We start from the raw sequence: 23735 nt of genomic DNA, 5'->3' as shown, positions 1-23735 counted from the left end.
AGTATCTACTAACATTTTGTATCTTTCCATTTTAATACATTATGTTGTGACTGAATTGAAGATTTAAAAAAAACAATTCATTTTCCAACGTGTGTTGTTTCCTGGGGCCTTATTTATCTAAATGTATCTAATTTATCCATTTTGAACTTGATGGGAAAGTGTGCATAACTCCATGCAAATCTTACAAATTGCATATGCACAACTTCTAGTGGTTGATCAACTGTATTGCAAGCAAATATTGTTATTTTGGGGTAAATGGAGGTGTTTGATGCATGGGAATTATAATAATGGTAGGCTAATAAAATCATTAAAATGTAGGCCTAATGAAAACCAGATGCCTTTGCCGTTGGTAAGAAGATCACATAGCAGCACGTTGCCTAATATTTTTATTTTACTTTTATTATATAGGCCTAAATCAATCATATTTCAGGGCATTTCTCTCTTTTTCTGACATGACTGGTTTATTACCTCTACACAACAACTATTAGGCTACCATTTATCCATCACTCATTCAATAGCAAACAAAACCATGCTTGAAAGGAAAAAGACCAGTAGCCTATGACAGTAACAGCAGATGGAAACCCATTTAACTTGTATTTTTTATTAGGTGCATGGGAATTATTTTTATGTGCACTACGTCATCACGCACATCCTTTTATCAGCAATAAGTCCGTTTGATGAAAACACATCTCTGGTGGGAAAATGTGCATATTGTTTTATGCAGATTTTACAATATTTGCATGAAAATCTGTCACCAACTGGATGGAAACCTAGCTACAGACACACACCTGTCAATTATACATTCAAGTGTAATGATTAAGCATAGGTAGGGGGAAGACATAGTGGGTGGGGGTGGAATCTAAGCATTTTGAAAAATAATGATACAATGTGGACACTTTATACTTTTATGTGTCATTCAATGACAATATGAGCAGAAACACACAGAGGACCAATTCAGTAGCCACCTGGAGGCGGGACATCAACTGGTTCGCATAGTAACAATACAGTAACCATAGTAACAGCATAGTTACAGTACAGTAATAATAGTACTGCAAACATAGTAACTATGGTATAGTACCCATAGTGACAGCAGATCTTCGACTTCTCTACACAACTACAATCATTTAATAATGGAAGATCAGAGCTCTCTGGAAACAAACCACACACACAAACGAAAAGGTGCAAAATAAACATGGAGCGCATAAAAATATTTTAAAGGATAATAAAAAGACATTGGACACCCTTTCTCAGCCGACATACACGCACACACACTGTAGCTTGAAGAGATAATCAGAAACTTAAACAGAAGCCATAAGTAAAGTTCTTCTTCAATAACTTATTTTCAGATAAAGGACCTGGGGCCTCATTCATAACCGCTGCGTAAATGTAAAACTATCTGCATGCGCTATTTAAAAAAATAATATGTCTAAAAATATAGAGATTTATAAACTTGGTGCACACCATACACACGCATATGTCCCGTTATAAATCCGAACCATCCTAAAACTGTGCGTGCGTGAACGAGCATTATAACACCGCCATTCACCATTTATGGTGACAATAACGCCCTTTATATGCTGTATAATTTGGAACTATTGGAATTAGGCCACGACAGTTTCTAAAAGAAAGAGTAACTATTGGAATTAGGCCACGACAGTTTCTAAAAGAAAGAGTAATGGCTAATTTTATCACATTTCTGTAGAGGTGTGGGCAGAACGTTTTGACTTTTTCTAAATAAACATGCCATACACTGTCCATGCATTCTGCAAGGTTGATTGTATATTTGAAACAATTTAAAAGTAAATGGCGCATGCATGTTTTGGGGTATACTTTGTACGTTTATAAATGAGGCCCCTGACCATGAATCTAACAGTATAGCAGGTCTCCTTAACACTACAGGAAACCATATTGTGCTATAGCTTAGCTCAGCAAACACACACTACTAAATATAATCAAATAAACTGACTAACAAACACCATCAACAGAAACATAGCTTCACTCCGGTTTCTGACACCACTCCCTGGCTTAGTAGTCTACAGATTATCTAATAAAACCCTTAATAAAACCTATATAACAACTTTACAGCATGACTGCTGTTCAAACAATAACTACTACTGCAATATACTACTGCAATATAGCAGTACTCTTATGAAATATACTCTTCAATATTCAGATTTACCTCCCTTTACTAGAATCTCTTTTAGCAAACATAAAAATGTATTCTTCTTTTTATGATTGTCTTGCAAATCTTTACAAATTAACAGAGCATTTCTTCACATATATAACATGTTATATCATTATAGGTGGCTTCTCTGTATATAGACATATTCAAGTAACCCCAGTTTGTTTCTACCAAATAACTGTTCCCTTTGGTGTCTTATTATCTATTTATGGTTCAATATTTGTTTATTGATAGTTCATGCATTTATTTGAATACGTCATGAGTATGGTACCACAGAGAAAGAGGAGTGTGTGAATCTGAAATCTGACAACCGCTCTGTTTAGTCTTAAAACAGAGTATGGCTGTGTCTGAAATGACACTCTCTTCCCTATTTAGTGAAAAACGTTTGACCAGAGTACCGATTGGTTGTTGGGAGCGTGGTGGTGATGATCTCTGGTTGGATGTGATATGACGTACTGATCTGTGGTTGTTCAGTCTAGTAAAGCTGGGAGCTGATTACTCTAGTCCAGCAGAGGGTCGTCATCATCATCGTCCTGTATTGAGAGGCGTTGGAAGGGACGAGAGGATGACTGACGCCGTGGCCTCCACAACATGAACAGTCCTGAGAGAGAGAGAGAGAGAGAGATCAAATCAAAGTTTATTCGTCACGTGTAAGAGGATACAGCAGGTGTAAACGGTACAGTGAAATGCTTACTTGCAAGCTCTCCTCAACAGTGCAGTACAAATTTCAATATCAATAATAAAAAGTCAAATATTAAAGTCAATGACAAAATCTAAAATATAACAAGTGCTCCTTCTCTCTCTTTCGGCAATATCAAAAACTACATAGTTCACTTAAAACATGATAATAACGTAACGTATATATTACAAGCAATACCGCAGACTGACCAGTGAGTGTGATGAGAACCAGCAGTACCCCCAACACCAGTCCCACCACCAGGGGGATGTCAACACAGTCCTCCCCAGCCAGGAAGCAGCGTGCCTGGGACAGAGATCCGTTGTTTGGCGCTGGTGGCACCCCTAGCAGCTGACACATTATTGGGTAGACATCAACACTCTGTAACAGCGGGAGACGGTAACCAGGAAGGAAACCTGGGCCCACTGCCACCAGGAAGGGGTGCATGCTGGGTAGAGTGTTGTCATAGCCGTGGTCTCCCACTAGAGGGTACACACACAGACAGAGGGTTAGTTGTGTATGTGTGTGTGTGTGTGTGTGTGTGTGTGGGGGGGGTCATGTGTAACAGCCTTACGACGTGGTAGCCCTCCTCTCTGTACGATAGTCCATCCCTCGTCAGCGACTAATATGATTGGTTGAATCCTGTCATTGTTCCTGTAGTGCAGCCTATCAGGAATGTCCTTCTTCAGGTACGCAGTCATGTGGGTATGGCAACCACTCAGAAGGGAAAACACAGCCTCGGGGTCTGAGACACACACACACACACATTAAGCAACCTCTCCTTTAACCAGTCACAAACGTCTCACTCATAGCAAGTGTGTGTGTGTGTGTGTGTGTGTGTGTGTGTGTACCTCCGTTGGGTATGATAGCAGCGATAGGGGTTAGGTCTATTACTGAGTAGTTGTCAGGGTGCAGACAGTCATCCAGTCTGATGATGCGATCAGCAGAACACTGGGCCATTCCGTGGTCGCTGGTGATTATGACGTTGACATGCCCCCACAACCCTGCATGCTTCAGCTCTGACATCAGCAGACCCACATTGTCATCTACCTGTTAAGACACGTCACACACACACAAACCCATACAGATCAAAATCAGCAGAACTGAGCACAATATAATTACATTTACATTTTAGTCATTTAGCAGACGCTCTTATCCAGAGCAACTTACAGTTAGTGAGTGCATACATTATTATTATTTTTAATTTTTTCATACTGGCCCCCCGTGGGAAACGAACCCACAACCCTGGCGTTGCAAACGCCATGCTCTACCAACTGAGCTACATCCCTGCCGGCCATTCCCTCCCATACCCTGGACGACGCTGGGCCAATTGTGTGCCGCCCCATGGGTCTCCCGGTCGCGGCCGGCTATGACAGAGCCTGGATTTGAACCAGGATCTCTAGTGGCACAGCTAGCACTGCGATGCAGTGCCTTAGACCACTGCGCCACATAATGCAATGTAATATTGTGTTACACACACACACGTACAGTACCTCTTTAAGAGCCTGTCCTATGTGGGTGGTGTTGTCTGGTCCATATTTGTGACCTGTCCTGTCTGGCTCCTCCCAGTACAGAGCTGCAAACGATACTGGCCCCTCCCCATTACCCTGGCCCTGGAGAGAGAGGAATGGAGGCAAAACATAAAAGCAGCAAAGATGGTGGATGAATGAAGATAACTTATTCAGGCCATTTACCATTGAAAAAATGTGTCACAGTTCCGGTCTGCTTAAGGGGTTGCTGTCCCATAGACACCAATGCGATAGCAGCTGGGACTGGTCTGCTCAATTCATTGACTGTATATGAACCAGAAAAGATTAGGGAGTGGGATGTCTCACTTCCTCTTCCATCTCTGAAAGCAGTACTCAGTGAAAACAATAACTGGGATTATGGGTCAGAGGTTACATACCCCAGTCAGCCAGTGAGTGACATTGGCCAGGCGTTGACTAAAGGTCACGGAGGGGTTGTAGGGCATGAAGTGAGTCGCTGTTCTGTTCCTGATCGGCACGTCTGACCCCGGCCACATGGCCACGCCCGTCTTGTACCCACAATCCAGCGCAGTGACCCAGAGGGGTGCGGCTTCATTCCACCAGAAAGGGTCGGTGTCGTTGAAGGTAGTGAAATGCTTCTGAGTCACGTGGTCATACATATTGCTAGCTACGACGCCATGAGACTCTGCATACAGACCTGTCACCTGGAGGGCATAGAGGTTAGAATTTAGGGGTCGTACAAACTGCTGGCTAGAATTCAGATGTGATCGAATTCCCATACTACCTATTTAGTAGGCTTTTTGGGTATTCCATTTTTTAAATGTTTGTAGTACACCATCCCCTCGATAACTCACAAGGGGTTAGAGCTCAGGGGTAAAAGGTTATACATTACCAGGCTGTAGTGGTTAGGGAAGGTCTTGGTGATGAAGACATTAGTAATCTGTTCCACCAGGACTCCCTGCGAGTACAGCTGCTTTAGGTTGGGTAGAGGGAACCGTTGAAGGTAGTCGGCTCTGAAACCATCAAACGACACCAGCAGCACCGGAATGGGGGCCGCAGCGCCCGCCTCACATCCTTTTCCACTTCCTGTCTGCCCCACTGAAGCAGCCAATGAGGCGAAGGTAAAGAGGAAGTACAGCAGGACTAACATCCTGAGAGAGAGATAGACCAAATTAGTGTTGTAGAGTAGACACTTTAAAGCACAGGAGGTTGGTGGCACCTTAATTGGGGAGAACGGGCTCGTGTTAATGACTGGAGCGGGAAGTGTGGAATGGTATCAAACACATGGTTTCCAGGTGTTTGATGCCATTCGCGCCATTATTATGAGCCGTTCTCCCCTCAGCAGCCTCCTGTGCTTTAAAGCAAATAAAGCCTTTATATGACCGTGTTTAAGGAGGCATACGAAAGAAGACGGAAGTCGATGATTGCAGTAAGGGGAGGTGCATCTGCTTCAACCGAAAGTCTACGGAAACTTACCGAAAGAGAACGACCAAATTAGGTTTGTGGAGTAGACACCAATAAAACCTTGTTATACATGTATTCCAAGCTTCAACTTTCTGAAAAAAGCTCCCTCTCTCCCTGAGGGAGACTCGTCCCACTCCAAATGTAATTTTCTAGTTTGTGTTTCCATTAGATGAAGTTAACCATCTTACTGAGGAGAACAGAGAGGACTCTGATCTTTTACTGTTCCATGAAATCTGACTAATATACTGAATTAACACTGGTGTGATCTGGCAGGGCTCACAAGACACACACACACACACACACACACACACACACACACACACACACACACACACACACACACCTGTGTTGATTGTCAAACAAGTCCCAGTGAACCTCACCGCCCATATGTAAAGCGTGCAGACAAGGGTTTAACATGGAAATCATATGACAACCTCGCGACGAAGATAATGGACCTAGCTAGCTAGACAATCAGGAAGTCCTGTGCTGGCCCTGTATGACATGACACACTATATAGTTGGCAAGCTAACTAGGTATTTTGACACCACCCCGTTCACATCACATATCCCTGACAGACAGTTGATTAGCTCTCTAGCTGTGTAGTTAACTAAGAGTTGACGACTTGTCCTCCAAGCTAAAAGTAAGCTAGCTAGCTAACTAGCTACCTTTGCCAGGTAGCGAACGTTTAATGTTTACTAACGTTACCCAGCCGGCTCAAGGATTGCGCAAGATCATCATACGCACCTTGTTTGTCAACAATTACACGTATCTGACAGCTTTCTCATTAGATTGTCGTTCTGTGGACGTTCTCAGTCTATGTTCCTCCAAAAGCAAAGGTTTGGTTTTAAATATACCCGCTTTCACTTCCTCGTAGCTAGCTGTTGTCATTTCAAGCTCACAATGGGCAGATTCGATTATGCTAAGCCGCGGGTACCGGGCATATGCCTGCCATGTCATTGGGCGAAAGCGGGGAGGGAGACGCGCTCTTCTCAAAATCGAACAGTAATCTGCGCCGCTCGGTCATTTTGTCAACAAGGTAGCATGGTGCATCTTCCAGAAACATACATCTCTTTTCCATCAAATAAATGTTTTAATTTTCTAACTACCTTTCATTGGGAAGGCAGATAAAGCGTTTTTATCAAAAGCAATCCCTTTCGCATGAGAAAACACAGATTCCTAGTAATTACTACTACGTGCTTAATTTCGTCACTTGTGTTTTGAGCCGATTTAGCCGTGGGGTTTGAACCGGCCAACTGGCTCACGCCCGGGAGGCAGCCCGTTTCCAAATCGAATGTATCAACTTTCAACCGACGCATAACACGCCTGCCCGGCCGGGATTAATCATACCCCCACAATGACAGCGTCGTCAAATTTGCTCAAAATAGAGGCGCTCCGTTGACAAGCAGCTCGGTCAACCAATCGTATTGTAGAAAACGTTGACAGCCGTTTCACCCCACAACAAATGCTTCCTGATTGGTCCAGTGGACAAATGGCTGATCTACAAGTGTCCTCTCGCCTCCTCTCTTCCTCTCCTCTCCTCGGGAGAATCTCAATCGCATATCTTAGCATTCTCTCTCCTCGCCTCCTTCTTTTGCGATGGCGGCTAAGAGAGAGGGTGCGAGTAGTATGCAATTGAGGTTCTCCCACTGTCTCTCCTCTCATGTCTTCTCCTCTTCTTGTCTCTCCTCTCGCCTCCTCTCCTCTCTTCCTTTCCTCCCCTTACAAAAATGTACAGTACCATGGTACTACTATGGTACTTTCATTCATACCTTGGTACTACTATGGTACTTCAATTTTACCATGGTATAGTCTGAATCATGGAAATGTACCATGGTTTTAGCCTTGAAGTATGATGGTACTACCATGGTACTGCCAGTGTACCTCAATATTACCATGGTATTGCGTCATTTATACCATTGAATAGATCTGAATCATGGAAATGCACCATGGTATTATTTAGGTGCATGGCAGTCCCATCATACTTCAAAGCTAAAACCATGGTGCATTTCCATGATTCAGATCTATTCAATGGTATAAATGATGCAATACCATAGTAATATGTAGGTACAATGGCAGTACCATGGTAGTACCATCATACTTCAAGGCTAAAACCATGGTACATTTCCATGATTCAGACTATACCATGGTAGAATTGAAGTACCAATAGTAGGTATGAATGAAAGTACCATAGTAGTACCATGTAGGTATTGCCTCACTTTTACCATGGTATAGATGTGGATCATGGAAATACCATGGTTTTAATGTGCATTATACATTATACCATGGTAACGCACAATTATGATAAATGGTACCAAAAATGATCATATGGTACCATCTTTATTAATTGTGCATTCCCATAGTACAATGGCAGTATAATGCATGAAATAAATAAACCCCCCCAAGGTCAAAAGAGGTTGGTTGGTATTATATTGATAACTGTATATACCAGTATGGGCAAGTTTCAGATAAAGTCAGAGGCAGGCTATTTTTGTTGGTCCTAGTTTGTTTGTAACATCAAAGAAAAAGGGAAATAGTTGCTGTGAAAAAGGGATAATACTTTCTGTATTAATAGTACTTTTTTCTGCTCATGTTTGGGTTCCCTGTGTTGCCAACCTGAAATGTGGGAGAATGTGAGATACAGTGGGGAGAACAAGTATTTGATACACTGCCGATTTTGCAGGTTTTCCTACTTACAAAGCATGTCTGTAATTTTTATCATAGGTACACTTCAACTGTGAGAGACGGAATCTAAAACAAAAATCCAGAAAATCACATTGTATGATTTTTAATTAATTAATTTGCATTTCATTGCATGACATAAGTATATGGTCCTCTGTAGCTCAGCTGGTAGAGCACGGCGCTTGTAACGCCAAGGTAGTGGGTTCGATCCCCGGGACCACCCATACACAAAAATGTATGCACGCATGACTGTAAGTCGCTTTGGATAAAAGCGTCTGCTAAATGGCATTCTTTCTTTCTTTCTTTATTAGATCACATACCAACCAGTAAGAATTCCGTCTCTCACAGACCTGTTAGTTTTTCTTTAAGAAGCCCTCCTGTTCTCCACTCATTACCTGTATTAACTGCACCTGTTTGAACTCGTTACCTGTATAAAAGACACCTGTCCACACACTCAATCAAACAGACTCCAACCTCTCCACAATGGCCAAGACCAGAGAGCTGTGTAAGGACATCAGGGATAAAATTGTAGACCTGCACAAGGCTGGGATGGGCTACAGGACAATAGGCAAGCAGCTTGGTGAGAAGGCAACAACTGTTGGCGCAATTATTAGAAAATGGAAGAAGTTCAAGATGACGGTCAATCACCCTCGGTCTGGGGCTCCATGCAAGATCTCACCTCGTGGGGCATCAATGATCATGAGGAAGGTGAGGGATCAGCCCAGAACTACACGGCAGGACCTGGTCAATGACCTGAAAAGAGCTGGGACCACAGTCTCAAAGAAAACCATTAGTAACACACTACGCCGTCATGGATTAAAATCCTGCAGCGCACGCAAGGTCCCCCTGCTCAAGCCAACGCATGTCCAGGCCCGTCTGAAGTTTCCCAATGACCATCTGGATGATCCAGAGGAGGAATGGGAGAAGGTAATGTGGTCTGATGAGACAAAAATATAGCTTTTTGGTCTAACCTCCACTCGCCGTGTTTGGAGGAAGAAGAAGGATGAGTACAACCCCAAGAACACCATCCCAACTGTGAAGCATGAAGGTGGAAACATCATTCTTTGGGGATACTTTTCTGCAATACTGCACCGTATTGAGGGGAGGATGGATGGGGCCATGTATCGCGAGATCTTGGCCAACAACCTCCTTCCCTCATTAAGAGCATTGAAGATGGGTTGTGGCTGGGTCTTCCAGCATGACAACGACCCGAAACACACAGCCAGGGCAACTAAGGAGTGGCTCCGTAAGAAGCATCTCAAGGTCCTGGAGTGGCCTAGCCAGTCTCCAGACCTGAACCCAATAGAAAATCTTTGGAGGGAGCTGAAAGTCCGTATTGCCCAGCGACAGCCCCGAAACCTGAAGGATCTGGAGAAGGTCTGTATGGAGGAGTGGGCCAAAATCCCTGCTGCAGTGTGTGCAAACCTGGTCAAGACCTACAGGAAACGTATGATCTCTGTAATTGCAAACAAAGGTTTCTGTACCAAATATTAAGTTCTGCTTTTCTGATGTAACAAATACTTATGTCATGCAATAAAAAGTAAATTAATTACTTAAAAATCATACAATGTGATTTTCTGGATTTTCTGGATTTTCTTAGATTCCGTCTCTCACAGTTGAAGTGTACCTATGATAGAAATTACAGACCTCTACATCCTTTGTAAGTAGGAAAACCTGCAAAATCGGTAGTGTATAAAATACTTGTTCTCCCCACTGTATATGCAGTGGCGATTTTAGCATGTAAATCTTGGTGGGGCAAACTTCCCCAAAAATGTTTTGCCGCAACACAACACTAAACGTCACTTTTGTTTTGAGCCGACTTCGCCATGGGCTTTGAACCGGTCACATGGCTCACGCCCAGGAGGCAGCCCGGTTCCAAATTGAATGCTTCAACTTTCAGCCAATGCAAAACACGCCTACACTGGCGCCCGGGCGGGATTAATCATACCCCCACAACGACAAAGTCGTAAAACTTACTCAATGCACTATAACGTTAACAAACAGTGCCCACAAACTGTTAGGGCCTACATAAAGCTGTCCCAACAGCAGAGCTTTCTTTTCAGCACCATGGACTGAATCCTTACCACCGCTACACCTGGCTATCAGCGGAGCCTTGTCAGGCAGCAAAACAGTTCATTCAGCCTCATTTACTGCCTTTTTAAAAAACATAGCTGATATGGGTGACTTGCTTAAACAAATGTGGTTTCTACTGACAATTCAGATGTACAAACTATGGCATAAGGGAATGATGAGAGGATAAGAGGCAATCTGTAATTTTGATTAAGACATGAATGAGCGAGCTAAGACAGACGTAGTCAATATAACTATTTGTTCAGCACTTTTGAAATGTTCAGCGACAGAATTCAGAACATGGGCCATTCTTATAGTATTCTCCCTGTACACCAAGTCAGAACCGTAGGATAAATAAAGGGGGCATATAAGCAGACAATGAAAGCTCTTACAATATTCGATGATGACATTTCTCTAAAACAGGCTATAGGCTACATGTGCACCACCAAGTCAGAACAGTAGGCTAAGTTATGAGGGGGAAAAGGACCAAATTATTAGAGTGAGCCACATGGGCTACTAACAGCTTAGTACACAACATACACTTAGTTTTACTTTCTTAGCTACAGAATACAGTTGAAGTCGGAAGTTTACATACACCTAGGTTGGAGTCATTAAAACTTGTTTTTCAACCACTCCACAAATTTCTTGTTAACAAACTATAGTTTTGTCAAGTCGGTTAGGACATCTACTTTGTGCATGACACAAGTAATTTTTCCAACAATTGTTTATAGACAGATTATTTCACTTATAATTCACTGTATCACAATTGCAGTGGGTCAGAAGTTTACATACACTAAGTTGACTGTGCCTTTAAACAGCTTGGAAAATTCCAGAAAATGATGTCATGGCTTTAGAAGCTTCTGATAGGCTAATTGACATCATTTCAGTCAATTGGAGGTGTACCTGTGGATGTATTTCAAGGCCTACCTTCAAACTCAGTGCTTCTTTGCTTGATATCATGGGAAAATCAAAAGAAATCAGCCAAGACCTCAGAAAAAAAATTGTAGACCTCCACAAGTCTGGTTCATCCTTGGGAGCAATTTCCAAATGCCTGAAGGTACCACGTTCATCTGTACAAACAATAGTACGCAAGTATAAACACCATGGGACCACGCAGCCGTCATACCGCTCAGGAAGGAGACGCGTTCTGTCTCCTAAAGATGAGCGTACTTTGGTGCGAAAAGTGCAAATCAATCCCAGAACAACAGCAAATGACCTTGTGAAGATGCTGGAAGAAACAGGTACAAAGGTATCTATATCCACAGTAAACGAGTCCTATATCGACATAACCTGAAAGGCCGCTCAGCAAGGAAGATGCCACTGCTCCAAAACCGCCATAAAAAAGCCAGACTACGGTTTGCAACTGCACATGGGGACAAAGATCGTACTTTTTGGAGAAATGTCCTCTGGTCTGATGAAACAAAAATAGAACTGTTTGGCCATAATGACCATTGTTATGTTTGCAAGCCGAAGAACACCATCCCAACCGTGAAGCATGGGGGTGGCAGCATCATGCTGTGGGGGTGCTTTGCTGCAGGAGGGACTGGTGCACTTCACAAAATAGATTGCATCATGAGGAAGGAAAATTATGTGGATATATTGAAACAACATTTCAAGACATCAGTCAGGAAGTTAAAGCTTGGTCGCAAATGGGTCTTCCAAATGGACAATGACCCCAAGCATGCTTCCAAAGTTGTGGCAAAATGGCTTAAGGACAGCAATGTCAAGGCATTGGAGTGGCCATCACAAAGCCCTGACCTCAATCTTATAGAACATTTGTGGGTAGAACTGAAAAAGTGTGTGCGAGCAAGGAGGCCTACAAACCTGACTCAGTTACAACAGCTCTGTCTGGAGGAATGGGCCAAAATTCACCCAGCTTATTGTGGGAAGCTTGTGGAAGGCTACCCAAAACATTTGACCCAAGTTAAACAATTTAAAGGCAATGCTACCAAATACTAATTGAGTGTATGTAAACTTCTGACCCACTGGGAATGTGATGAAAGAATTAAAAGCTTAAATAAATCAGTCTCTCTACTATTATTCTGACATTTCACATTCTTAAAATAAAGTGGTGATCTTAACTGACCTAAGACAGGGAATTTTTACTAGGAGTAAATGTCAGGAATTGTGAAAAACTGAGTTTAAATGTGTTTGGCTAAGGTGTATGTAAACTTCCGACTTCAACTGTACATATTAAATGAGTAAAGCAGTATGTAAACATTATTAAAGTGACTAGTGTTCCATTATTAAAGTGACCAGTGATTCCATGTCTATGTATATGGGGCAGGAGCCTCTAAGGTGCAGGGTTGAGTAACCGGGTTGTAGCCGGCTAGTGATGGCTATTTAACAGTCTGCTGGCCTTTAGAAGCAGTTTTTCAGTCTCTCGGTCCCAGCTTTGATGCACCTGTACTGACCTCGCCTTCTGGATGGTAGTGGGGTGAATAGGCCGTGGCTCGGGTGGTTGATGTCCTTGATTGATATTTTTGGCCTTCCTGTGACATTGGGTACTGTAGGTGTCCTGGAGGGCAGGCGGTGTCACCATTAATATCCATACTATGAGGATATTTTATGTAAAGTCCCTCTTTTTAACTCACCTGCACATTCATTTTATTTGTTCTTTCTTTGTTGTTCCTTTTCCATACAATTGTCACGATCGTTCATTAACGAGAAGGACCAAGGCGCAGCGTGATATGCATTCATATTTATTTCCGTACTGAACACACGACAAAATAACAAAATGAAACGTGAAGTCCAAGGTAGACAAATAACATACCTTTACGGAACAAGATCCCACACAGACTGGTGCCAAAAGGCTGCCTAAGTATGGTCCCCAATCAGAGACAACGCGCTACAGCTGCCTCTGATTGGGAACCACACTGGCCAACATAGATCTAAACGATCTAGAAACAAAACATAGAAATATACACACCCTGACTCAAATAAACGTCCCCTGAGTCAGGGCGTGACAGTACCCCCCCCCAAAGGTGCGGACTCCGACCGCGCCACATAAACCTAATAGGGTAGGGGCTGGGTGGGCATTCCGCCTCGGAGGCGGATCCGGCTCCGGGTGTAACCACCACTTACTCTCCACCTCCCCGTTGCGCCCCTGGTCTGGTCTGGAACCGCTGACTGGAGCTGGATCAGGCACCGGTGGAGCGGACTGCTCTGGCTCCAGAGTGGAGCCGCTGACCGGGGCTGGACTGGACCCCGGTGGAGCGGATTGCTCTGACTCCGGAGTGGAGCAGCTGACCGGTGCCGGACCAGGCACCGGTGGAACAGGCACGGGCCGTGCCGGACTGGACACACGCACCACTGGCTTGGTGCGGGGAGCAGGAACGGACCGGACCTGGCTGATGACACGCACCCCTGGCTTGGTGCGGGGAGCAGGAACGGTCCGGACTGGGCTGACGACGCGCACCACTGGCCTGGTGCGGGGAGCAGGAATGGGCCGGACTGGGCTGACGACGCGCACCCCTGGCTTGGTGCGGGGAGCAGGAACGGGCCGGACTGGGCTGACGACGCGCACCACTGGCTTGGTGCGGGGAGCAGGAACGGGCCGGACTGGGCTGACGACGCGCACCACTGGCTTGGTGCGGGGAGCAGGAACGGGCCGGACTGGGCTGACGATGCGCACCACTGGCTTGGTGCGGGGAGCAGGAACGGGACGGACTGGGCTGACGACGCGCACCACTGGCTTGGTGCGGGGAGCAGGAACGGGCCGGACTGGGCTGGGAACACCCACCACTGGCTTAGTGCGGGAATCAGGAACGGGCCGGACCGGACTGGCGACACGCACCACTTGATTAGTGCGAGGAGCAGGACTGGGTTCCTTCATTAACCCCCGCTCCTTCTGCTGCCTAACCAGCTCCTCTCGCCGTGCCTCTACACTTTCCTTCTGCTCCCTCTGCACCAATGACCCCCTTAATCTGGCGGCCTCCTCTGCTAAACGGCTGAACCGCTCTATCGCGGCCTCCTGCTGCCTCGTCGTCCACGGCGTGAGCCCCCCCCTAAAAAATGTTTGGGCTTGTCTCTCCCCCGTGCTCATGGCCTCCATCCCTCTTGCCAGACTCTCGCTCATCTCCTCCCAAGTCCATCCTTTCTCCTCATCACGCTGCTTGATCCAGGATTGGTGGGATCTTCTGTCACGATCGTTCATTAACGAGAAGGACCAAGGCGCAGCGTGATATGCATTCATATTTATTTCCGTACTGAACACACGACAAAAGAACAAAATGAAACGTGAAGTCCAAGGTAGACAAATAACATACCTTTACGGAACAAGATCCCACACAGACTGGTGCCAAAAGGCTGCCTAAGTATGGGCCCCAATCAGAGACAACGAGCTACAGCTGCCTCTGATTGGGAACCACCCTGGCCAACATAGATCTAAACGATCTAGAAACTAAACATAGAAATAAACACAACACGAAATATACACACCCTGACTCAACAAATAACCGTCCCCTGAGTCAGGGCGTGACAACAATCCATTATGTACAATTGCACTAAATATTATTTGAATAATGCAATATTTTAAATCCCAGCATTCTTTAAAATGACATTCAGGAGCAAAAGGTTTTCAATAGTTGTCTTTAATTCATAAAAAAAAAAAATCCATTGGAATTTTGAAATGGAATATAGCTAATAACATTAAATAACATTGGAATATTACATTTAATAACAATAACTCATAACTTAACTCATTAATTTATGCACTGCTATTGCATGATTCTAATTTGTAAATAGGTCACAAATAAAGCTATCCCCAGTAAAATTGGAGAACAACTCATGAGGCAACCTCCTGCACTGCTCACATCTAATCCAGTCCCCACCCGTGACTGAAAACAGGGGAAGAGATGCAAATTGAAAAGCTCTCTCTTAAAAACGTAGCTAGCTATCTAGCTATATGACATGACATGCTGTGTAAAATAGCTAAAAAGCTAAGTAACATTAACTGTAAAGCTATCAGTCATGAGTGGAAACATTTACAACTGCAATTAAGTTACGTTATCTCTTTTAATGTATTTTACCTCAGACAATCTGGTAGTATCCCCGAGCTGAAAAGGTACAAATCTATAGTTCTGCCCCTGAGCAAGGCAGTTAACCCACTGTTCCCCGGGCGCCGAAGACGTGGATGTCGATTAAGGCAGCTCCCCGCACCTCTCTGATTCAGAGGGGTTGGGTTAAATACGGAAGACACATTTCAGTTGAATGCATTCAGTTGTACAACTGACTAGGTATCCCCCTTTCCCTTTCCTAGTAAGGTTGCTAGCTAGCACTCCTAGCAGCTTATGTTAACTAGCTAGCTGGCTAGCATTTACTGCTAGTGAAGTTGCTAGCTAGCAAGTTAGCATAAACTAGCGCTAACCTGGCTAGTCTAAATTACAGGTAGAAACGCATTCATAACCATAGTAAGCGGGGCGAGTAGCCCCCAACACACTCATCCAACATATTACTACTTTACAAAATAAAAATCGACATTTTTCTCTCTAAAAAAGTGGATAATTTTCTTAAGGCTTTCCTACTTGTATATTAAAAAAATATATAGATCTAACTTCATTGAAATATATCTACAACTTTTTCAAAATTTCAAAAAATTAGACCAAATTACCAAAAAATCGTTTTGTTGAAATATCTCCAAAAGTTGTGATGACACTGAGGACATTTTTTGTTGAGCAAGAGCAGTGGCAGCCAGGGAAAGTGTTGGTAAAATAATTTGGTGACATTTGTTAGAAATTGCGTAATTCAAATCTGGTATTGGAATAAGAGAAAACATAATCAAGAGATATTCAATCCAAGCTAAATTTATTATATGCAAAATGTATGTATGATAAGTATGATGGTTCGTATACGGGCTCACTGAAATACCACGCAGGGCAGACAGAGAACTAAGCCATTGTTATGAGTTCTTCTTAAAATACTCTGACAGAGATAGTTCCCGCTCTCTGCTGGCCAATCAGAGTAGAGACTGAGCGTGGTTTAGACTTACTCAGCCAATCCGTTGGCGCACAGGCTGGTCCCAGGCCCTTGGCGCTCCACTGTTGCACACTGTTGCCAGGCATCTAGTTGTATTGCAACTTATCCAGAAAGTCAGCACTTTTGCAGTACACGTCCTTGGACGGTTCACAGATCACAAAGAAGCAGTGTAGTCTAGTATTTTGAGACACAAGTTCTTATCTCATCCTACCCCCTAATGTTCCTCACATGAATCACAGCTTGTTATGTGAAACAATTTATATCAGTACAGTACAAACCTTTTATGTTTAATCACCAATGCATTCCTTCTAAGCTATTCATCACATGCAGATCCAATTATGAGAAAATAGATCCCCACACATTGTGGTATTAATGTGAATTACAGGGAGGGGGCTAGTTACCCCCTAGTACCTTAAACATTACACTCACAAAAGTTCCAAAGGAATAGAGACATTTCAGATGTCATATTATGGCTATATACAGTCTTGAAACGATGTGCGAATAGTTAAACTACAAAAGGGAAAATAAATAAACATAAATACAATACAATGGCTCTCGTGCTAGCCTGCCTAGCAGTGTTGCCAACTTAGCGACTTTGTTGCTATATTTAGCGAGTATTCAGACCCCTCTAGCGACACATTTTCAAAATATCGACTAGCGACAAATCTAGCGACTTTTTCTGGTGTTATTGGAGACTTTTGGAGACTCTGACGTGAAAGCACGTATCGTTCTTACTCTTCTCAACGAGCAGCGGGTGCTGCCGCACGAGCAGCGGGTGCTGCCGTGGGCCCCACCCCCGTGGGCCCCACCCCTGTCCCAAAGCACTCACAGGCGGCCCAGTCCTCGCGCTGCAGTCAGAGCATGAGATGTTCCCCCCTCCATGTCCAGACTGCAAATGAATCGCGCATGTGGGAAGCCGCCGCTGGCTGATCCCGCCCTGGCTTACATTCAGGGCAGGATGTAAATGTAAAATGTTCTTTGTCTAAAATAAATCACTGCACAAAAACAAATCACTGCATTTGACTCACACAGCTTCAGTCACTTACTCACCTCGTCCACTGTGTGTGTGCCTCTCTGTGACATAAGCTAAACATCTAGCTGGCTAGCTCAACATGTCTCAGTCTAAACTGTACACTCAAAAATAAAGAAAGGAGTGGAAATCAAACCCTGAATTCAAAGGCTGGTTGAAGCTGTTTATTGGAGATGATACTCGGGCATACTGCCTGTATTGTAAGGTTGATTTCTACGCCAAACTTAGTGATGTAAAAAAATACATGAGAACTCAAAAACATACTCAAAGGGCAAAGCCTTATAACAGTTCCACCCAAAACAAGCTGCCATTTATGGTTAAAAAAATTGACTCTGCAAAAAAGGCTGAGGCCACCATGGCATTAGCTATCGCTGAACACTGTTCCATGCTGGCATGTGATCACATTGGAGAAGCATGTAGAGCTGCTTTCTCAGACTCCACTGCTGCTACCCACTTCAAAATGCACAGGACAAAGTGCACGGAAATGATATAAATGGTGTTCTAGCACCATACTTTCTGAAAAAGTTGGTCGCAGATGTGGGTGACCAGCGTTTCATCCTCCTCCTTGATGAGTCCACGGATGTAAGTGTTTCTAAGTACCTGGGGGTTGTGATAAGGTACTTTAGTGACACCAAGCAGACAATTGTATAAACATTTCTGGGGCTTGTTGAGTTGGAGGGAGGAGATGCCAAATCTATAGCCCGTGCTGTTGTGGCTTTCCTCGAGAAGTGTTGCCTTAAAAAAGAGAAACTCCTGGGGATATGGACTGACAATGCCTCTGTTATGACGGGGATTAACAATGGGGTCCATAAAGTGCCGAAGGAGGAGTATGGCCTCAAAGATCTGGTTCTTATTCGCTGTGTGTGCCACTCTCTGCAGCTTGCTGTAAGTCATTTACATTTTTACATTTTAGTCATTTAGCAGACGCTCTTATCCAGAGCGACTTACGTTAGTGAGTGCATAATTTTTTTTTTCATACTGTCATGCTTCCAATGACATCATCCCCCGTAGTGTGGAGTACTTGGTACGAGAGACTTATACAGTGAGGGAAAAAAGTATTTGATCCCCTGCTGATTTTGTACGTTGGCCCACTGACAAAGAAATGATCTGTCACGCTCGTCTGAAGGATTGGACCAATGCGCAGCGTTGCGAGTGAACATGATGACTTTATTAATCAAAGCAACCACGAAAACAACAAAAGACGATACGTGAAGTTCACTACTGAAATACGACAAACAGCAACAAAGAAACAATAACCCACAAAACAAAGGAGAAAACACACAGAATATATATGGCTCCCAATCAGAGATAACGAGCCGACAGCTGACACTCGTTACCTCCGATTGGGAGTCACAGACCAATCACAACTAGACACAAACAAAATGAAACTCACCCATCCCCAACATCACCAAATGAAATACACCCGAACACATGAAAATGAACAACCCTGGCTCAATTCTCAAAGTCCATAGAGCCAGAGTGTCACAGTACCCCCCCCTAAAGGTGCGAACTCCGGGCGCACCAACATCAGGACTAGGGGAGGGTCTGGGTGGGCGTCTGTCCATGGTGGCGGCTCTGGCCCCGGTCGTGATCCCCACCCCACCACAGTCACAACCTGCTTCGGTAGCCTCCTCCCAATGACCACCCTCCAACTAACCCCACCTGGACTAAGGGGCAACACCGGACTAAGGGGCAGCATCGGCCTAAGGGGCAGCACCGGGATAAGGGGCAGCACCGGGCTAAGGGACAGCACCGGACTAAGGGGCTGCACCGGACTACGGGGCAGTACCGGACTAAAGGGCAGTACAGGACTAAGGGGCAGTACCGGACTACGGGGCAGCACCGGGCTAAGGGGCGGCACCGGACTCAGGGGCAGCACCGGACTAAGGGGCAGCACCGGGCTAAAGGGCAGCACCGGACTAAGGGGCAGCACCGGGCTAAGGGGCATCACCTGACTAGATGGCGGATCCTGGCTGGCTGGCTCTGGCGGATCCTGGCGGGACGGCTCTGGCGGATCCTGGCGGGACGGCTCTGGCGGATCCTGGCGGGACGGCTCTGGCGGATCCAGGCTGGACGGCTCTGGCGGATCCTGGCTAGACGGCTCTGGCGGATCCTGGCTGGACGGCTCTGGCGGATCCTGGCTGGACGGCTCTGGCGGATCCTGGCTGGACGGCTCTGGCGGATCCTGGCTAGACGGCTCTGGCGGATCCTGGCTGGACGGCTCTGGCGGATCCTGGCTAGACGGCTCTGGCGGATCCTGGCTAGACGGCTCTGGCGGATCCTGGCTAGACGGCTCTGGCGGATCCTGGCGGGACGGCTCTGGCGGATCCTGGCTAGACGGCTCTGGCGGATCCTGGCTAGACGGCTCTGGCGGATCCTGCTGCTCATGGCTGGCTGACGGATCTGGCTGCTCATGGCTGGCTGACGGATCTGGCTGCTCATGGCTGGCTGACGGATCTGGCTGCTCATGGCTGGCTGACGGATCTGGCTGCTCATGGCTGGCTGACGGGTCTGGCTGCTCATGGCTGGCTGACGGGTCTGGCTGCTCATGGCTGGCTGACGGGTCTGGCTGCTCATGGCTGGCTGACGGATCTGGCTGCTCATGGCTGGCTGACGGATCTGGCTGCTCATGGCTGGCTGACGGATCTGGCTGCTCATGGCTGGCTGACGGATCTGGCTGCTCATGGCTGGCTGACGGACCTGGCTGCTCATGGCTGGCTGACGGGTCTGGCTGCTCATGGCTGGCTGACGGATCTGGCTGCTCATGGCTGGCTGACGGATCTGGCTGCTCATGGCTGGTTGACAGATCTGGCTGCTCATGGCTGGCTGATGGTGCTGGCTGGGAGGCTGGCGGTGGAGGCGGACCCCAGCCTCGGATTGCAGTCATCACCTCCAGCAGGGCGGCTCCCATCTGCAGGAGCTGCTCTTTCTGGTTCCGAACCTGAGCTTCCAGTCTAGTATGGGCTGCGTCGGCTCCTGCTGATTCCATAGCAGGTGTATGATTCCGTCTGGCGGAAGGCTCTAGCGGCTCCTGTCTGGCGGAAGGCACTAGCGGCTCCGATCTGGCGGACGGCTCTGAAGGCTCATGGCAGACGGGCGGCTTTGCAGGCTCAGTACAGACGGGCGACTTATGCAGCGCTTGACAGACGGGCAGTTCAGACGCCATAGGGCCGACGGGCAGTTCAGGCGCCGTTGGGCAGACAGCCAGTTCAGGCGCCGTTGGGCAGACGGCAGACTCTGGCCGACTGGTGACGCACCCCGTAGGATTCGTGCGTGGAGCAGGAACAGGCCGGGCTGGGCTGGCGACGCGCACCTTATCCCTGGTGCGAGTGGCCGGAACAGGCCGGGCCGGGCTGGCGACGCACATCGTGGACCTGGTGCGTGGAGTAGGAACAGACCGGTCCGTACCGGGAACACCCACCACTGGCCTTAACTGGGGATCAAGAACGGACCGGACCAGACTGGTAACACACTTCAGTCTCTCATGCCGTGCCACAACAACTTCCCTCCCTCTACTCGCCAATGGCTCCCGTAATCCGATAGCCTTCTCTCCTTTTCTCCCTGTGGCAGCCTTCTGCTGCCCAGGCGCCCAAGCCATGTGCCCCCCCCCAAAACATTTTTGGGGAGTAACCACGGGCTTCCAGCCTCGACTCCGCGCTTCCTCTTCATACCACCTCCTCTCGGCTGCAGCTGCCTCCAGCTCTTCACGAGGGCGGTGATATTCCTCCTCAGACCACCTCCTCTCGGCTGCAGCTGCCTCCAGCTCTTCACGAGGGCGATGATGTTCCTCCGGTTGTGCCCAAGGACCCTTTCCAGCCCGAATCTCCTCCCATGTCCAAAAGTCCTTAGGAGGCATCCATAACTCCTGTGTCCAGACCCCTTGCTCCTGGACGCGCTGCTTGGTCCTTTTTTGGTGGGTTATTCTGTCACGCTCGTCTGAAGGATTGGACCAATGCGCAGCGTTGCGAGTGAACATGATGACTTTATTAATCAAAGCAACCACGAAAACAACAAAAGACGATACGTGAAGTTCACTACTGAAATACGACAAACAGCAACAAAGAAACAATAACCCACAAAACAAAGGAGAAAACACACAGAATATATATGGCTCCCAATCAGAGATAACGAGCCGACAGCTGACACTCGTTACCTCCGATTGGGAGTCACAGACCAATCACAACTAGACACAAACAAAATGAAACTCACCCATCCCCAACATCACCAAATGAAATACACCCGAACACATGAAAATGAACAACCCTGGCTCAATTCTCAAAGTCCATAGAGCCAGAGTGTCACATGATCAGTCTATAATTTTAATGGTAGGTTTATTTGAACAGTGAGAGACAGAATAACAACAACAAAATCCAGAAAAACGCATGTCAAAAATGTTATAAATTGATTTGCATTTTAATGAGGGAAATAAGTATTTGACCCCCTCTCAATCAGAAAGATTTCTGGCGCCCAGGTGTCTTTTATACAGGTAACGAGCTGAGATTAGGAGCACACTCTTAAAGGGAGTGCTCCTAATCTCAGTTTGTTACCTGTATAAAAGACACCTGTCCAGAGAAGCAATCAATCAATCAGATTCCAAACTCTCCACCATGGCCAAGACCAAAGAGCTCTCCAAGGATGTCAGGGACAATATTGTAGACCTACACAAGGCTGGAATGGGCTATAAGACCATCACCAAGCAGCTTGGTGAGAAGGTGACAACAGTTGGTGCGATTATTCGCAAATGGAAGAAACACAAAATAACTGTCAATCTCCCTCGGCCTGGGGCTCCATGCAAGATCTCACCTCGTGGAGTTGCAATGATCATGAGAACGGTGAGGAATCAGCCCAGAACTACATGGGAGGATCTTGACAATGATCTCAAGGCAGCTGGGACCATAGTCACCAAGAAAACAATTGGTAACACACTACGCCGTGAAGGACTGAAATCCTGCAGCACCCGCAAGGTCCCCCTGCTCAAGAAAGCACATATACATGCCCGTCTGAAGTTTGCCAATGAACATCTGAATGATTCAGAGGAGAACTGGATGAAAGTGTTGTGGTCAGATGAGACCAAAATGGAGCTCTTTGGCATCAACTCAACTTGCTGTGTTTGGAGGAGGAGGAATGCTGCCTATGACCCCAAGAACACCATCCCCACCGTCAAACATGGAGGTGGAAACATTATGCTTTGGGGGTGTTTTTCTGCTAAGGGGACAGGACAACTTCACCACATCAAAGGGATGATGGACGGGGCCATGTACCGTCAAATCTTGGGTGAGCCAGGGCATTCCCTCAGCCAGGGCATTGAAAATGGGTCGTGGATGGGTATTCCAGCATGACAATGACCCAAAACAGACAGCCAAGGCAACAAAGGAGTGGCTCAAGAAGAAGCACATTAAGGTCCTGGAGTGGCCCAGCCAGTCTCCAGACCTTAATCCCATAGAAAATCTGTGGAGGGAGCTGAAGATTCGAGTTGCCAAACGTCAGCCTCGAAACCTTAATGACTTGGAGAAGATCTGCAAAGAGGAGTGGGACAAAATCCCTCTTGAGTTGTGTGCAAACCTGGTGGCCAACTACAAGAAACGTCTGACCTCTGTGATTGCCAACAAGGGTTTTGACACCAAGTACTAAGTCATGTTTTGCAGAGGGGTCAAGTACTTATTTCCCTCATTAAAATGCAAATCAATTTATGACATTTTTGACATGCGTTTTTCTGGATTTTGTTGTTGTTATTCTGTCTCTCACTGTTCAAATAAACCTACCATTAAAATTATAGACTGATCATTTCTTTGTCAGTGGGCAAACGTACAAAATCAGCAGGGGATCAAATACTTTTTTCCCTCACTGTAACTGGTTTTCAGTGTCTCCAAAGCGCAGCGAGGCCTACAAGGCCATATATGAGACCATCAACGGTGGGGAGAAACCTTTACAGATAACCAAGGTGTTTGCCACAAGTTGGCTCTCCATTGAACCCGCGGTTTCACACATTTTGGACCAGTGGGAGGAGCTTAGGCTTAATTTCGCAGTCACCAAGTCCAGTGAACACTGCTACATGACTGAGGTTGTACAGTGATCCTCAAAACATATTGTATCTGACTTTTTTTAATTCAGTTCTGGGTGAGGTACAGTTGGCCATCAAGGCTTTTGAGGGAGAGCAAGTAGATTCTCTTA

At 46.0% G+C, this 23735-nt stretch overlaps 1 protein-coding gene across 1 annotated transcript; it reads right to left on the bottom strand.

The window, feature by feature from the left end:
* Positions 1-585: 585 nt before the first annotated feature.
* On the bottom strand, positions 586-6716 carry LOC311146020 (bis(5'-adenosyl)-triphosphatase enpp4-like). Its single transcript, XM_084182459.1, has 8 exons — positions 6554-6716; positions 5238-5496; positions 4765-5049; positions 4352-4471; positions 3710-3908; positions 3433-3603; positions 3071-3340; positions 586-2783 (listed from the first exon to the last, which is right to left on the bottom strand). The coding sequence occupies exons 2-8, from the start codon at positions 5493-5495 to the stop codon at positions 2683-2685; spliced, it is 1404 nt and encodes a 467-aa protein (XP_084038585.1). The 5' UTR covers position 5496; positions 6554-6716; the 3' UTR covers positions 586-2682.
* Positions 6717-23735: the final 17019 nt, after the last annotated feature.

Source organism: Coregonus lavaretus (genome assembly GCF_964263955.1).
Source record: "Coregonus lavaretus genome assembly, chromosome: 18".
NCBI classification, from domain to species: domain Eukaryota; kingdom Metazoa; phylum Chordata; class Actinopteri; order Salmoniformes; family Salmonidae; genus Coregonus; species Coregonus lavaretus.
The sequence above is the reverse complement of the archived record's forward strand: the minus strand, read 5'-3'. Positions and strand labels throughout refer to the sequence as shown.

Coding starts and splice junctions, on each gene's coding strand:
- LOC311146020 (XM_084182459.1), bottom strand. CDS start 5,495: ATGTTAGTCCTGCTGTACTTCCTCTTTACCTTCGCCTCATTGGCTGCT. Junction 4,472..4,764: donor TCACTCACTGGCTGACTGGG/GTATGTAACCTC, acceptor CTCTCTCTCCAG/GGCCAGGGTAATGGGGAGGG. Junction 3,909..4,351: donor TAGGACAGGCTCTTAAAGAG/GTACTGTACGTG, acceptor GTGTCTTAACAG/GTAGATGACAATGTGGGTCT.